The sequence below is a fragment of the Anabrus simplex genome, chromosome 14 (genome assembly GCF_040414725.1).
Source record: "Anabrus simplex isolate iqAnaSimp1 chromosome 14, ASM4041472v1, whole genome shotgun sequence".
NCBI classification, from domain to species: domain Eukaryota; kingdom Metazoa; phylum Arthropoda; class Insecta; order Orthoptera; family Tettigoniidae; genus Anabrus; species Anabrus simplex.
The window spans coordinates 80,336,083-80,354,709 of NC_090278.1; the positions used below are offsets into that span (position 1 = coordinate 80,336,083).

Here is an 18,627-nt window from a genome sequence, read left to right on the forward strand (position 1 = left end):
GAACTTTCTGGATCTTGACTATTAGTTTCCTTGACGTCATGGAATTTTTTCTCAACCATAGATTTGCGTCTGTCTGGAGGTAGGTAGTGATGGATTTCGCAAAGTATAATATTCAAGGAGAAGAGTATAAGCAGGAATATCTGGCACCCATATGAATGTTCCAGAAAAATAAAATTACTTGAAATTAAATGAACTACTTATGCAGACACAAACATGAATTGCCAATCCAAACAGGTTTCATTGCATGCACGTGATAATAACAACACTTTCTCAAGGTCAGGGGTAAACGCACGTCCAGAAAGAAATATCGTCCAACCTTGAATTTCTTGTACCAACATGAATTTTTTCTTACCTTGCCTTAAAACCAGATCGCTACCTGTTGCCCTCCCCTCCACAACACTATACCTGAGAGCGAGGTAATCGCAGACTCACCCAATGGGATCTATATAAAGACACCAGAATGTCGTAATGTTTAGTTTGAGAAGGTCCAAGTTCCACAGAAGACACAGCCAACAATGTTCCGTGTCTTGGTGATAGTAGCTGTTTTGTCAGTTGCGACATCTCTTCCTCTCCGTAAGTAATATGTCAGCCTCTTATATCTCGTTAGCTTAGCGTTTGCAAGATATGTCAACGTTTCTCCCATTTTTACAGCGGACATCATCAGATCTCGGATATTTAGGTACTAATAAGTTAGAATGCAAATTAATTTCGTTAGTATGAAGCGTCGTCCATCCCGCTTTTCCATAACGTTGCTAGAGTAGCATAAATTCAAGGGGTTTTGATACGCCAACCCCTGATATTTATGCAAATCTCATGGCATATCCGTTTTACAGGATCTCGTTAGTTTAACATTTTGGAAGAAATGTCAACGTTTCTTCCACTTCTATAGAGGTCATCATTAGTCCTCAGATATTTAAGCAAAAATAGGTTAGAATGAACATTCATTTGTTTAGTATAAAGCGTTCCCCAACCCGCTGTTCCATAACGCTGCTAAAGTAGCGTAAATTGAAGGGGTTATGATCGGCAATACCCGTGAAGTTTCTGCAAATCTTTTAGCAAATCCGCTTTATCTCGTTAGTTTAAATTTTGCAGAAACGCCAACGTTCCCACCATTTTTATAGAGAATATCATCAGACCTCGGATTTTTAGACAATAATATGTTAGAATACAAATTAATTTAGTTAGTAGGAAGTCTTGTACAGCCCAATCTTCCATAACGTTGGAAGAGTAACATAAATTCTACGGGTTCTGATAGGCAGTACCCCTAATGTATATGCAAATCTCATAGCATAACCGTTGTGAAATCTAGCCCGCTCTTCTATCATGTAGGAAGAGTAACATAAATTCTAGGGGTTTTGACAAACCGTACCCCTAACGTTTATGCAAATATTATAGCACATCTGTTGTACAGGCTAGAGTATACTAACCCCCTTGTTACTCGCTTCAGAAAATTTGCATCCTAACCTATTACTGCCCAAAAATCCTATCTCTAGTTATCTTCAGGAAATGTTATAATTTCTCTTGCTACTGGTTTAAGGAAGCAGCAGCTCAGGATTTTGGCGACGAAGGGACAATACAGGTCTAGGCCTGGGGAGGAAGGGACCGTGGCCTTTATTGAGGTACATCCCCATAAATTTTCTGGAGTGTAAATGAGGGGATCGAAAACCTATCTACTGCGAATGCAAACTTTCAACTACAGGGCCCATACCACGGAATCAATTCTTGTTATGTATTGGCTAAGACTAAAAAAAGGGGGCAGATGATGAAATTATAAAAAGAAAAACGTCATCATCATCATCATCATCATCATCAGTTAAAGGCAATGCCTTTTCTCTGTGTGCAGATCCTCGTTTCGTTTCATCGAAGGAACCATGATGAAAATTCCGTGTTAAGACTTGAAGGGTTTTTTTTCCTCGATCGTCCTCGGTCTTTCTTCTCCGTGATTTTCCCCTTCAGCAGATTGGTAAGAAAGGTATTACGTCGCAATATTTGGCCAGTGAATTAGCCCTGCTCCTCTGCATCGTTACGACGCAAAGCGATCATTTTTGGGGGACCGAAGGAAGCAAAGAATATGTATATTTAAAAATCAGCTATAAAATTTAAGTGTCCAAAAGAAAGGGTCAAATCTGTAGGAAATTGTGTTTCCTTTCACTCGGTTTCGGCTCTTTTCTTAATACAATTTAACCGATTTCGAAGTGTTCTATATCGTCGGAACGAATAACGAGAAGACACTATGAACGTTGAAGTCAGATGAGCTGTTCGGAAGTTATGAGCAACCAAATTCAGAACTCAAGAATCCCACCCAGTTTTATTTCGGCGACATTTACAAGTTTTGAGAATATTTTTAGAAAAGTACTTTTGAAGTGTATTACCATGTATTTTGGTGTGAAAATTGGAGAATGACGTTGGTATTTTCGTGAGAAAAAATCTGTCAGGATAAAGGAGAATTAATTTTTTATCTACCAAACATACAGCGGCGTATCTCCAGATTGGTTGAAGCCACAGCCTTTATTTAGGGAACAAAATATTTGTCGGTGTAAGTTCTAAAATCGTACTTATTTCCATAAAAATTGTGTTGTTACTTCTTCTTCTCTTCTTGATGGAGCCTCTAAATATTAGTTCCTAATTAGCGTCGACCTCTAAGATCTTTTGCTACCATGTTTCTCCTTCACTCCCACCTATATATACCTTCTCCCTTCACAAAGCTGCAGGTTGTTCTTATTGGGTCTTCTTGGATTTTTTCTCTCTCTTCACCTGGTAGTCCTAGAGTGGAGAGTCTGATTCTACCCGGCGCCTCACATTCGAAAAGTATGTGTTCAGCTGATTTCTCTGCTTCATTGCATTTCCTACATACTGTATGTTGTCTCTTATTACTCCAATTCTATGTAGGTGTTTTTTCAGATGGCAGCGTCCTGTCAACAGTCCTACTACCCATCTTATATTTTCCCTGTACGATGACGTCAGGCCAATGAGATCGCGTACTTGCGTGACGTGACATTTTCGTAGATTTTTATCATGTTTGGAGTTATTATTTGTACATTCTGATCACATTTTTGAATTCTGCATGCAATTTTGAATCAGATTAGCATATTTTTAATTAAAACCCCGGATCATGCATGTTCCCTATTGTTGAAAGTGAGGAGTCTGGCACAAGCAAGCAGAAGCAATGCCGACTCAGCTAAGGCCCCCGTGGTCGCCAACCCACGCTCCCAAGTTGAAAGCCTCCTTTTAGTGGTCTCTTACGACAGGCAGGGGATACTGTGGGTGTATTCTTCACCTGCGTCCTCCACCCACAGGAGGTAACTAAATCCTTTTGGGGCTAGATTACTTAGATAATAAGCTAGCAATTTCAGCAAAAAAATCAGATTTGAATTATATTCTGTCCCCTGAAGCTAATTTTTAATTTGTAATTTGTTTCTGAATCCAGACGTTTTAGATTTCAATTGTCCGTAGGTGTGTAAATAGGGTGAATGAAATGCGTCATGCAGGTGGTGAAATGATTTTCATCTCAGAAACTTGTAACTTATTAAATCTATTAATAATGACAGCGTATTGCCATTACTTCGACTGTAAAATCAATAAGGATAAACCCTGGGAACCAGACACTAGCTATAACATTTCCGTGGTTGCTTGAGGACATCCCAAGAGTTGGATTGTAATATTTGACGCATCATCTTCGCTCTTATCTTGACTTCTTTCCAAAGCAATTGCGGCATTTCGAGTGTCGAGGATGTAGAGCGTTTCGATCAAGACATTTCAGCTGCTGAAAGAAGATACCAGAGCCATTGAACTCATCTATGCTCCAAGACTATTGGTGTAATGTGACGAGAGATGCCTCAGAAGAAGACTACAAACAAAAATCAAAGTAACAGAACCGCTCCAGTGGATAACAGTTCGTACGGTTGAGTTCAATATGTATCAGTAGATGGAGTTGCAAACGGACAATGAATGCTGTGACGGATGTTTATTTTTATTTTTTATTTTTTTGCTAGGGGCTTTACGTCGCACCGACACAGATAGGTCTTATGGCGACGATGGGATAGGAAAGGCCTAGGAGTTGGAAGGAAGCGGCCGTGGCCTTAATTAAGGTACAGCCCCAGCATTTGCCTGGTGTGAAAATGGGAAACCACGGAAAACCATCTTCAGGGCCGCCGATAGTGGGATTCGAACCTACTATCTCCCGGATGCAAGCTCACAGCCGCGCGCCTCTACGCGCACGGCCAACTCGCCCGGTATGTTTATTTTTAGAGAAATATTGATTATGGTTGCCACGTACTTTAGACTACAGTAAACAAACAATAAATTATTTATTTTAGTTATATTTATTTTGCATACACAATTATTTCGCTTAAGTCTGCGTTGGCCTTATTTTCATCCCCAGCAAGAGTTAATTTTGTACAAACATTTCTAAAAGTGAGAGCAGACACAGCCAAAAATTTTACTTTCAAATAATTGTAAATAACTGAGCAACTGAAAAGTATTTTAATACATTTATAATTCTACATCAACTTTATTGCGATAAAGAAATTTTTAACTGTATTATTTTGCACTCATATTACCTGGGGCTGCAAATCTACTCTCGCATTTCCAAGGCGGACGTGCAGAGATTTGCAAAAGGCCAAAATCATTTTCCTAGTTTTTGAAATCGGCAAATCGATTTTCTAGTAATAGATTATCCTAATCAAGAATAGCGTTGACATCAAAATTACATCACGAAGTTCATGACTATTTTTGATTTCATTTAGGTTGTATCAATACGTCTACGTCCAAAATTAAGAGCTCAATATTTTTTATTATTTTTGCGACACTTGTAGGTGCAGCGCTGCGAAGACTTGGGGAAAGCAGACGAGGTGCTCGACTAAGTGGTATGTTCCGCGCTGTCAGTGGAGAGATGGCTTAAAATGAAAAGAATTAGTTTGAGTGGTGTATCTAAAAGTAGGAAAGATCACAACATGAAGACAAAGTTAGAATTCAAGAGGTCAAATTGAGGCAAATGTTCGTTAATAGGAAGGGGAGTTAGAGACTGGAATAATTTACCAAGGGGGATGTTCAATACATTTCAAATTTCCTTGCAATTATTGAAGAAACGACTAGGTAAATAACATACACGGAATCTGTCCTAAATGCAGATTAGGGGTGATTGATTGGTTGGGTTGGGGGTGGGGTTGTGTTGGGCTGATTGATTGTTTGATAGATAGATAGATAGATAGATAGATAGATAGATAGATAGATAGATAGATAGATAGATAGATAGATAGATAGATAGATAGATAGATAGATAGATAGATAGATAGATAGATAGATAGATAGATAGATAGATAGATAGATAGATAGATAGATAGATAGATAGATAGATTGATTGATTGATTGATTGATTGATTGATTGATTGATAGATAGATAGATAGATTGATTGATTGATTTGAAAATGTACCTTTAGTAATGTACACTTCTTCTTTCCTAGCATCCTATGTCAAGAAATGCAAACTTAACGACCCCAGCTTCAATGAATGCGCCCTGAGGGTCGCAAGAGAAACTGTTCCCAACATCTTGAAAGGTGAGTAGAAAGTAACAGTAATATTTAGTTATAAAGAATTAATTTTCTCTTAGGTCACAATTGAGGTGTTGACATGAGGAAGACAATCACAAAAAGTAAATTATCGGGAGAAACAATTAAAAAATTTACAATGTAGAAAAATATAATTAACTAAAGAAAGCTCTTGCAACAAGCAACACTAGCCGGCCACCAGGCTTATCTCCATGGCAACCACAGTCGGTCTCCCTTCGTTTCCATGGCAACCATAGCCCTTACTCCTTTCTCTTTACCCAGGCAGGCTGTAAACGAACGTCCCTCCAAGAACGTGAAATGATCTGCCTACACCATTTCTGTATCTCCGACATGATATTCAGTCCTCTTACGCTTCGTCTCTGTTGATATTAATTTAGTCTTGAAAATGCTAAATTTTATATGTAAATATTATTATTACTAATATTATTATAGTCCGGATTGTTAGCAGTAAAACTCATTAGAATGTAAACGATCTGAAGCTAGTAAAAAGTACAGTCTAGCTTGTACAAAGGTCATGGTATGAATTTCAAATAAACATAAGGGGTACGGCCTATCAGAACGCCTAGAATGTATGTTACTCTCGGTACGTTGTGGAAGATCGGGTTGCATGACACTTCGTAATAACTAGACTTAGGATTTTTAGGCAGAAATGGGTAAGAATGCAAACTAATTTGGTTTATAGGAAGTGTCATGCAACCCGTTCTTCCGTAGTGTAGCGAGAGCAACATAAATTCTAGGTGTTATATAGCCCGTGGCATTAACGTCCCTGCAAATCTCACAGCATAACCGTTGTGCAGGCTAGTGTATACTTGCTATTGGCTTAAGTAAGTTTTCATTCTAACCTATTTATGTCTAAAATTTCCGGTCCTTTTCTTCTTCTTCTTCTTCTTCTTCTTCTTCTTCTTCTTCCTCTTCTTCGTTTTCTTCTGGTCTGTAATATAATATTTCCATTATTGTTTATCAACAGGTGACAGGAAGTACAACATTCCCAATCTCAATCCACTTAAGGTGACAGAAATCAAAGTTGCCCAGGGCAACGATCTCACCCTGACACTAAAAGATATTGACATTATCGGCATCCCAGACGTCGAAATTAAGGAAGTCAAGTAAGTTTGTTTATCAGCTAATCTAATATTATTAAGAGTTTATGAATTTGTACAAGCAGGGTAATCACAAGAGCTACTTTATGAATTTCAATAATTCCTTGACCATATGGAATATATTATAGGCTAAATATAATTACTAGCCGCAAGCCTGTTTACAACATGGTGAAGGGATTTCAGAATAAACAATTACATGTTGTGTCTCTTCAGGAGAATGTACTGTAGTTTAGAAAATAAATGCCACGGGGTATCGACATTTAATTCTGATACAAGTAAAATAAATAGTGAAATCCGTGAGAGATAATATTTTAATTGGTGTAAATTACTCCAAAAACGACTGGGAATTGATATGTACAAAAAATTTACCTCCACCAACAACTGGGTAGAGTACGATCAAGGTCTGACTTGTAGGGAAAGGCGCGAGGCAAAGAAAATGACAATCAATGTTTCCTCGATCACAGAGGAATCTGTAGCAGATATGGCAACGAGAATGAAATAGTGGGTTACTACCCTTATGGTTTTACACTGGGAAACTCCCATCACCATAAAATAAGACCTTTCAGTGAAGGAGATACAGGATTTACGAAGAGGTTTACGGCATGTTAACGCACGGTAGCACAAGAAGAATTGACATAATAGCCCTCAAACATAAGAGCAAAGTCAACAAACACCTCTCAGTAAAAATTCTTCATGGGATTCTGCAGAGAGTGCTACAAAATTCCAATCCATCCAGTGATGAAGAGGAGAGCCTGGAGCTTTCAAAATTCTAGGAAGTATAAGAGATTCCAAAAATGGCTTTCACGTCTGCATAGGGAGTACATATTTTTGAAAACTGAGAATTCGCTTCTTCACTAGCAGAATAGCAATCCCTGTTTGCTAAGACGGCCGAACCACGCAGTTGGTCTGCCAATGCTAAGCAGAGTCTTGCAGGGGCGTGATGAGCCCAAATGGCACGTCTGAGGGAAAATCTGCAAACGCACACTGACTAGCTATTTAAAAGCTGGTTCTATTCCCGTGATTTTGTAAGATGTTTCGTTGAATCTCAGTCAAATGTTTAAATGAAACTGAGGATTTTGCCTATCTTATACAAACCCAAACAAATAAAAATCACTAACTATTTTAAGTGAGCAAAGGAATTAGTGACTTGTTACATGTGCTAAATTGTGTGCTAATGCTATTGTTTTACTAGTGCCCATAAAGAAAATTTCCATGTATATATTTTCATCTACAGTACACGAGAGCTTGCCAGCATAATACTGTAAAAATCATTCCTTACAATGAATTTATTACATGTTATGCATTTATGCAGTACTGTACAATATTTTCGTTAAAATACTCATTTCACTGTAGGTTAATTCGAATATTGGATAATTCGATTTTTTCTGATTCCCCTTGGAGTTCGAATTAGAAGGAATCCACTGTATTTTAAAACCCTGCGCTAAGTTGCTAATTTAAGATGTTCACATTAAATCTATGTTACTCTATATAATGATCTTGTACTGGACAGATTTTTTGTACTTTGCCGATAATGCAGGTAAACGAATTTGGCGGCTTTTGATACTAAGCACCTAAATTATCCCTTAACGGAACATCGCAAGAGACTAATTTGAAGCTGCTCTATCAATTGGGCACATAATATTACACTTTGGTTTGTAGTGAGAATGTAAATGACGTTTTCCGCTAAGTGTGACACCCGGTATATATATTATCAGTAGGGGCCAACTCAGCTAGTGGAGACCCACTACAGTGTTACCTAACGCTCATCTTCTGCAGGGTGGGAGGTAAATAGCTTCTTAACCGTGTTACTAGAAACATGCAAGATTGGGAAGGATGTTAACGCTGAACAGGGGTTGTTATATCCTTCATAATAAATGAAACTTTCCATTCATATATGGACCATATTTTCTGCACACAAGTAGACATACAAAATGTCAACCTCACGTGCCAGGGAATACCTCTCAAACACTGTGTAACATCTAGACCTTTCTTTGCAGGATGGACAGCAAAACTCTGGACACGGAACTCCACGTTTTCTTTCCCAGCTTTGGTATCATCGGAAAGTACGACATAAACGGAAAGATCCTGGTGCTGCCAATCAAGGGAGATGGAAACATCAACCTCACACAGAGTAAGTCTGAATTTCGAAGTCTTCCAGTAATGCACACTAGAGACCAGAAAGTTTGGGCAGTAATAGGTTACAATGTGAACTTAGTGAAGGGAGAAGCAAATACACTCCAACCTGCACAAAGATTATGCTATGTTATTTGCATAAAACTAGGAAGTACGGCCTATCAGGACCTCTAGAATGTATGTTACCTTTGCTACATTATGGAAGAGCGGGCTGGCCGGCACATCTTCTAGCCAAATCAGTTTGCTTTGCATTCTATCCTATTACTGACTAAAACTTTAAAGTTCATACATCACTAGGAAACACTTCTACCAAAAAATAAAGTCGCCAGTTTGTTTACCATTGTCAAACTAATCAAAATAATTTAAAATTATTCAAAATATTTTTGCCTACTTGGAGCACATTTGGTAAACTTCTGGAGAGAAGATGATGATGATTCATCTTCTTAACACACACGGAGGAATTAGGCTCATATAAATATATTACTATATACTACTAAAACACTAACCCCATGGCACTACAGCCCTGAAGAGTCATGGCCTACCAAGCGACCAATGCCCAACCCGAAACTATATACTTCTACAGTGAAAAACTTCTTGGACTTGTGCTTACAATGTAGGAAAAACGGTGTACACTCAAACTTCTTGGACTTTCATCTACAGTGTAGGCAACACATTGCATACTTACGTACTACAGTCAATAACTTGTTGGATTGGCGCCTACAGTGTATGCAACACATTGCACACCTACGTACTACAGTCAATAACTTGTTGGAGTGGCGCCTACAGTGTATGCAACACATTGCACACCTACGTACTACAGTCAGTAACTTCTTGGAGTGGCGCCCACAGTGTATGCAACACATTGCACACCTACCTACCACAGTCAATGCTTTCTTGGAGTAGCACCTACAGTGTAGGCAACAGGTTGTACACCGATGTACTACATTCAGTCTGTTCGTAGACTGGCGCTAACAGTTCAAGGATCACATAGTCTTTAGACCAGTCTTTTCAAAAATCTTCCCCGTCGTAGTGATCCGGGCGATTTTGACTTATCATCTCAAACGTTTTACTAGCGGATTTACCTAATTTTTGTCAGAACTTGAAATTTGCGCGTTGCTCTAACTACGACATTCTTAAGTTCCGCCGCTGACGTTCACAACAGAGAAATAATGTTTAGCCCTTCCCGTAAACTACCATTTCACTCGGCGTGAATTATGTATAGCCTAGATTATAGTAAATCGTTCCCCGACTTTACTTACCGATCTTCATTAAATTCTTATCAGCCATTTTCTCGTGAAGCCCGTACATACATACAGACAGACATACAGACAGACACACAGACAGACAGACAGACAGACAGACAGACAGACAGACAGACAGACAGACAGACAGACAGACAGACAGACGGTCGGAAATGACGCAAAATTGAAAAGTGGATTTCTTTGTTACCGTGGACACGACCGATACAGAGTTGTCATTCTGTTTAAATTCTGACTAATTTACAAATAAAACAGATAAAACAAATTGGTGTCACTTTAGGAGGATGACTTGGAAACAGACTGAGTATGTAATAAATAAGTCCAATTAATTACTCTCTTTCAGCTGATCTTGATGTTGTATATAAGGTGAAACTCCCCAAGAAGACGAAAGCTGACGGCAAGGAATACCTTTCTCCAGAAGATGGCAAGGTGGATTTCAAGACGTCTCGGTCTTACATCAATCTCGACAACTTGTTCAACGGAGACAAGGCTCTTGGTAAGTGAGTTAAGCTATAGTAATTCTTCTTCTTCTTCCTCTTCAAAGCTTACTTCTGTCTCTCCCCCTTGTTAAAACTCTCTCCTGTGGTACTGTATTTTTTGTTTAGAAGAGACCCTGTTTCTATACAATCCCTGATTAACATGATTACGTATTGACTCGAAGGCACTTCAATGCCATGGAAATGACGAAGAAATTTCTACCATACATTTTCTTCTTACGAGAAATATCTCCGCTAAAAATGTGTAGGTTCTGTGTGATTTTCGCAAAAAAAAAAATGAGTAGCGTTTCGCAAACGTTGCAAACTTTGGGCTGAGAAGACTTGGCATTAAGGAGACGAGCTACTTGACGCAGCGGACTGTTTCAAGCTGTCAGTTGAGACATGGCGTGGAGTAACACTAGTAGACGAATAAGCTGAGTGGTGTTGATGAATGTAGCAAATTGTAAAGATAAAAAGTTGCAATTCATGAGGACAAATTGGTCCAAATATAAGTCCATAAAAATTAAAAGGAATATTGTTGTTTGAGTCGTCAGTCCACAGGCTGGTTTGATGCCTACCTCCATGCCACCCTATCCTATGCTAATCTTTTCATTTCTACATAATTACTACACCCCACATCTGCTATAATCTACTAGTCATATTCATACCTTGGTCTACCACTACCGTTCTCACCGCCTACAATTCTCTCAAAAACCAAGCGAATCTTAAGGTAGGCTATGTCCTATCATTCTATCTTTTCTTCTAGTCACATTTCGCCTAATCGTTCGGCTAGTTCGATTCAGTATCGCTCAATTAGTGATTCGATCTACCAATCTCATCTTCAGCATTATTATGTAACACCACATTTCAAACGGTTCTATTCTCTCTCTTTATGAGCTAGTTATCGTCCCTGTTTCACTCCCATACAATGCGGCGCTCCAGACTAAAGTCTTCAAAGACATCTTTCTAATTCGTATATCAGTGCTGGAGGCGAGCAAAATTTCTTTTCTTAAGAAAGGCTTTTCTTGCTTGTGCTAGCTGCATTTTATGTCCTCCTTACTTCTGCCATCGTTAGTTATTTTGTAACGCAGGTAAAAATATTCACTACTTCCTTTAAGACTTCATTTTCTAATCTAATATTCTCTGCATCACCTGACTTTGCTCGATTGTACTCCATTATTTCTGTTTTGGACTTATTTATTTTCATCTTGTACTTCTTCGCCAAGACTCTGTCTATACCATTCAGTAATTCCTCCAGATCTTTTTCAGAGTCAGATAATATAACGATATCATCGGCAACTCTCAAGGTTCTGATTTCCTCTCCTTGGATTGTGATTCGCTTTCCAAATTCCTCTTTATCGTCTGTTGTATGTAATCACGGAAAAGAAGAGGGGATAAACTGCAGCCTTTCCTCACTCCCGTTTGGATTCCTGCTACTCCTTCAAAGCCCTCGATTCTTATCACAGCAGACTGATATTTTTGTACAGATTGTAGACAATTCTTCTTTCTCGGTATCAGATTCCGATCACCTTCAGACTCTCAAATAGCTTGGTTCAATCAGCATTATCGAACGCCTTTTCTAGATCTACGAATGGCATGTACATGGACTTGTCTTTCTTAAGAACATTAATTAATATTAAGTGTTTATTTTAAGAATAACGTTTTCTCGTTCAACATTACTCTTCCGGTTATTTCCGTGGTCCAGAGAGAGAAAGAAGAGCAAGGGGAGAATATCTGGGCAAGGCATGAACCAAAGTTTTGATAACAAAATACACTAAAATGTATTTTATTTCCTTCCGTACCATGTCCAACCAATAACAACAAAGATTTGACAAAAGGTAAACCTTGACAATAATTACTGAGAAGCTTATAAGATTAATAAATGTGCAATCAGGGGAGAAAGGACTCCCATTTCGTATAAGTCATACAAAGAAACACAAACCAATAAGTCTTACTAATTTTGCAGATTTACGAAAAAAGGCTATCCTAGACTTAGCAGAGGAAAAATATAAGTTTATGCAATTCAAATAAAGCCGAAGCTTCCAGAATCAGGTTACCACGAAAGATTCTCGAACCCTAAACCACGACTTACAATTAACTCTTTACAAATGCCCTTTATGGGCCGGAAAACTACATTAATGTTTAGTTACAATCCTCTAGTATATGAAACAGCATATACCTTTCACTTTTAAAGCTTACGCAGCTATAACAGCCACCACCACTACATAAAAAATGGGAGCCACATTCGAAGGAAGGATAGAAAGATCCAGAAAATCTTACAGGGACCGAAGCCCATAAAACACGGCCATAAAAAGTTGAGAAAAAGTCAAAGGTAAACTAGAAAGCCAGAAAACAAAATATGAATAATGGAGGCTGAAAACACTAAAAAAATCCAAAGTCAAGACAAAGTTAACGCCTAACAGGTTATAAGACCCGATGACATAGTGGTTAAGCCATATTACTTCGTGACCAACACGGAATTTAGGCCAAAAGAAGGGATTTTAATTTTAAAAATTGTTAACTCAGCCACCAGAAAAAACGAAGTTAACAACGGAAACGAGGGTATACATTCGTGCGTGCTGACATTTTAAGATCCCTCATTGGGGTGATTACTTTAAGTCCGCATACCGCCTAAAAGACCTACATTTTAAATCCAAGAGAACCCTACGTAAAATAAAGTCGAAGTAAACGCAGGTCGACCTAACCGTTACATGCTAAAAGGGAACGCTGGAATCTTCCCTCTATTACACATGGTTAGATTACAGTTTTTCCTTTACCTTATGCCACCCGTTTGCTCCAGCCCCAGCCTCAACACCTCCCAAGTGAGACCTCTTTACGGTCCGGATGAAGATTGACAATTTAGTTCAAAAATGCAAAGTATTTACAGTGAGGCTGGCTAACAGTTCTAGAACAATGATATAATGTGTTTTGTAATTGGTGAAATCAAATGTGTTAAGGCAGATTCTAATTAGCTAATGAACCATAGAACAGTGCTGACAACTTCAAAATAACAAATAAACAACAGAAGAGTGATCAGGTTACCAAACCTTGAAACATAAACATTTTCGATAAGTTAGTTACAGTACATAACACAAGGCAGTACTAGAAAGTCAGCAGTAGGAACATTTCATCCAATTACGAAGATATTTATGGACATAATACAGTTCAAAGATTTCCTAGAGTATAGCACCACAGTCGGGTATGCAGAGGCAGTTCAAACGTAGGGAGAGAAAGATCTAACTAATGGAAATGTTGAACTGCAGACGTTAAGTACATGCTGTATTTCCTGACCAATGGGAAATACGAGTACGTATTTAAAATGTTGAACAGACTCATCCTGCCCCAGTCCCTACTAGTTCTGAAAATTCTAGACTTTCCCGCCCATTAGAAATAAATCGTGAACGAAAGGGTTAATGAGGATGGTGGTAATATTTGGTTTAATGATTCTAACAGCAGGTTTCCGCTTTTATTGCAGGTGACAATACCAACAAGTTCCTGAATGAGAACTGGATGGATGTGATCCAGGAACTGGGACCTCCAGTGGGAGAAGCCATTGCTCAGATTATCTCCGAAATCCTGTCCGGTGTCTTAGACGTCGTTCCTGCCGATGAAGTCTTCGACTGATTCCGAACATAGGATACATCAAATCATTCCCCATCTCTCCTCATCGCAGTTCATGTCTTAATTTTCAATGCATCGATACTGTTTAACTATCAACGTTCGAACTCCTTCACACTACCATGAGAAGGAAGCTTGAATTAGGTCAATATTATTTTGAGTGAGGTTTTGGAAAAGTATTTCGGGAGGTGTTGGAGCAGTGTTATCTCTCAAATGAAGAAGGCGAAAGGCGAAAAGTTCTGGGATTTCCTACTATTTTTCTCACCCTTCTTGCCTCCATTTTTGAGAGAATAATCGCATATAACACTGAAAAATGGGTAAGGTTTTGGGAGATCTACGGTAGATCCGGGGAAAGAAATTAATTGTTTTATTGAACAACAATTACTTGAAACTTGAGATTTCTTATGGTTTCTCATCACCAGAGCACTGACTTTTAGGGTTAGAATGCAAACTTACTGAAGGGAGAAACAAGTACTCCGCTGTACAACGGCTTACGTTATGAGTGTTGCATAAACATAAGGGGCACTGCCCATCAGTATCCCCTAAAAAGTATGTTACTCTCGTTACATTACAGACGAACGGGCTAGGTGACACTTCCTAATAAGAGAATTAGTTTGCATTAGAGCCCGTCAGTGCCTAAAAATACAGGGCCTGATGCATTGGAAATTAAGAGCTTACTTTCACGCTCCAAATTATCTTCATTCTCCGAATCATTCACTGTACCCCTCGTATAAAAGCTTATTTATATATTGTTGACAATGTTATGTAAAATAAATTATTAAAAATAATTATTTGTGTGTGTATTTTTCCTTCGTCTCACGTCCATACCAGGCTACAAGATGGAAATATTTATTTATTTATTTATTTATTTGTTTATTTATTTATTTATTTACTCTGCACCACCAGCAAAGACCAAACTCAAATTTTAGGTGGTTTACATGGAATCCATTCAAGCAAAAAATGTATACTGAAAGTACAAACATGAAAGAGAAATGCGATATAACATTAACAATGGGAAACTAGCATAACTGTAGTAAAGTATAGAAAAAACAGGGATTCCACAGCACTGAGTGTTATCATAATCTTAAATGATTCGAAACATCAAAGAAACTTCAATATTTTTATATATTTCCATCATTTTCATCTACCTGCCAGATCGGGGTGTTGATGGTACTCGTCTTCCGTTACGTCTCCTTCCTACTCTCCTCTTCAGAAAATGTTTTCAATTCTAGTCTTATTTTACATATACTGTACTTGACAGAGTCCATCCATGTCAGTCTGCGTCTCCCTCTTCTCCTCTTTCCTTCTATCTTAGCCTCCAACACTTGTTTTAGTATCCTTCCCTTCTCCATCCTCATAACACGTCCAAGCCACCTCAATTTATTATTCTCCATTCAATTACTCAGTTTTTCTACACCTATAACTTTTTTGACCTCATGATTTCTCACTCTCTCCTTGTATTCCCTACCATTCTCCTCAAGTTTACGCCTGGATTTTACTCTCATTTATTGTTGTAAAAGTTCAAGTCCCTGATGGGTATAGTACTTCTTGTACATTACATCTTTACATTTCATAGGAACTTCTCTGTTCCACACCAGGCATTTTATTTCATGGCATGAAGTAATTGTCTTCTTTCCATACTCAAAAGAGTATGGAAAATGACATTTTACCGTCACTGCTTACCGCATGGTTTTATTACAGATCGTCTGTGATTGGTTGAACTCCGCTTCACAGCAACGTAAACACGGATAGTCAGAGAGATTATGAACCAGGGAACACCAAACGTAAGCTTGTTGAAATCTTTCTCCACCAGATATCAGCACCGTAGCTCCGTACTCGTCTACACCAAAAATGGCGTCTCTACATTCCCACCTCAAGTACCGGTAATCTATCACCATCACAATATTGTCTTATGTATAGTTTAATCTATTTTCAACATATAAATATCGCATATAACATAAATTTCATATTAGATCCAGGACAAAAGGAACATGTTTACGACTCTGGTAGCTTAGTGGACAGTTTGCTTCTTCAAGTAACATTTATGTTTTATTACAACATAACCCCATGTCCGTACCTTATACCTTTCACAGTAAGTCGCGAACACACAAAATAAGAAAACGTCAACGCATGGATCAAACATGGACGATTTTGCGTGGTGACGATTCAAAATTATTTATAATTACATTCAATTAAATAAAAAAATTAAATTCACCCTAGTATGACATTAAAATATTGGACACAAGAGCCACTAAAGTGATTCGTTACGTTACTCGTTCCGAGATTTCGTAAACATTTCATTTCTAATTTTAAAAATAACTTTGCGAAGCTGTTGCGTAAGTAACTATTTTCATATATACTGCAAAATAATACTAAAATATCAACGCAAACTAACCATAAAGTGAGTGTAAACACGATAGATACAAACACATATAGGGCATGGATTTACAGAAAGTGAAAAATCTGAAATCAAGATGGCCAACATAGTGTGGTCACTACATTGAATAATAGCAGAAAAATCCGTAACGACTCAAATAATTCACAAAATATGCGAAGTAATTGGTCCTACAATTCTCAAATGTACGAAAACAAGTTTATTGCTATTTGACGCTTCGATATATAACACACCTTCCCTTCTTTACAGTGTTACCTCAGCAAAGACTTCTAACACCTCTCATCTTACTGCAGGGTCCCGTCAAGGCTATCAGTACGATACCTTGTCATTCTACATACATCACAGGAGCCTCTTTAGTAAAAAAGATAAAATTTTTCCTAACCTCCGGGCTCCAGTAGTAAGAATATAATTGCCTCATACCACTTACTTCGCCAGTTTTAACTGAAATTTTATTGTGAATGGTAGAGAGTTATGCATTTATGCATCACCATTCCCCTTACACGTAATTAATGTTACCAATACACGAAGTATTAATAAAACCAGTGACCCTAAAACCTTAGGATTTTTTTCTTAGTGAATAACTGGTCATAAAATCTCACTAAAATATGTTAAAGAGTCTTTTTTCTTCTAAGGATGAGGGGACCTTCAATCAGGAAACACCAGAAAGTATTACTTCAGAGTGTAATATCCCTAATGCTTGACTTCACAATAATATCAGCAAAGTAACAACAAAAAAGCAAACTCATAATTCCTGCGTTGAATTTATTCCTGTCCTCCGTTTCGGCTGCATGTTCATCGTTACTGCCTTCGATTCAGAGGGCCCCGAGTTTGATTCCCAGCCATGTCTCACGGACTGAGCGTTTGTGATCGACTTAATACACGTCTTCAAATAGATACAGGTCATTACATGAGAAACACACAATAGTAAAAACAATCTTTCATATAGGGCTGGGGTTCGAAAGAGCATCCGACTGTAAAAGTGCCAACCCCAGGTAACTGTGGAAGGTCCTCGAAAAGGAAGAAGGTTATGGTCTTACCCTTTCTACTATCAGTTATCGTGATTAAGAACTTCGGAAATACAACACACCTTCCCTTCTTTACAGTGTTACTTCAGCAAAGACTTCTAACATTTCTCATCTTACTGCAGAGTTCCGTCATGGCTATCAGTAAGATACCTTGTCATTCTTCATCCATCACAGGAGCCTCTTCAGTAAACCACACTTTTACTTGCTACCTAACGTTTTTGGAATTCAATCTGAACTGACATTACAGATCAGACGCTATCAAAGAAATAAAGTACCCAAAGTGAGATTTACAATAAATTACAGTAAATAAGATGTCCAAATTTAGATGTATCAAGTATACATATAGGATCATCACAGAATACAATGCCTTTCATCGTTCAGATTTTTCAACGATGGATCGTCTTTAAATTCGATCCCATATTCGGAGTCACGTTGAAACTATTAATGAAATGGATTTGAAGTCGCCATTTAAACACATATAAAACAAGTTAAAGGGCTGTATTTAGTTAAATAGGACCAAAGGTAACGACTGGAGTCCAAACTTCATTCTTACGTTTACTGGGTACCTGCCTCAAAATGACTGTTAAAATCTGACCATAACGGACTGACGGATATTTAGACTACGGCTGATTGCTATTGAGATCAGGGATGTCAATATAAATGGACAGCTGTTGATGTCCAAAGAGCTTCATGTATTTTCGCATCAAAGCATTTTTTCTGCGCATATGTATTATAATTTATTATTATTTATGCGTTATTTCCTAACCAGAGGAAGCATTAAAATTTGTTAAATGGCTTGATGGCTTTCAGCTTCTTATCCTCCCCATATTTCTTTATAAATTCGATATGTTATTATTTGCATTCTCCCAGTTATTTCTTAACAGATTTCATTTTATGATTCAACGAAAATTGGTGGCCAATTACTGGAGTCTGGATTTTTAGGCATTAACTCAGTAGGGTAGAATGCAAGCTTACTGAAGTTAATAACAAGTATACATTAGTCCGCACAATGGTAATGCAAAGAGGTTTGCATAAAATTAGGGATACGGCTCAG

At 38.0% G+C, this 18,627-nt stretch overlaps 1 protein-coding gene across 1 annotated transcript; it reads left to right on the forward strand.

The window, feature by feature from the left end:
• The first annotated feature begins 404 nt into the window (after nt 1–404).
• LOC136885596 (protein takeout) lies at nt 405–14,798 on the forward strand. The gene is made up of 6 exons (XM_068230434.1): nt 405–573; nt 5,463–5,555; nt 6,535–6,673; nt 8,665–8,798; nt 10,403–10,555; nt 14,011–14,798. The coding sequence occupies exons 1-6, from the start codon at nt 516–518 to the stop codon at nt 14,157–14,159; spliced, it is 726 nt and encodes a 241-aa protein (XP_068086535.1). The 5' UTR covers nt 405–515; the 3' UTR covers nt 14,160–14,798.
• The last annotated feature ends 3,829 nt before the right edge of the window (nt 14,799–18,627 follow it).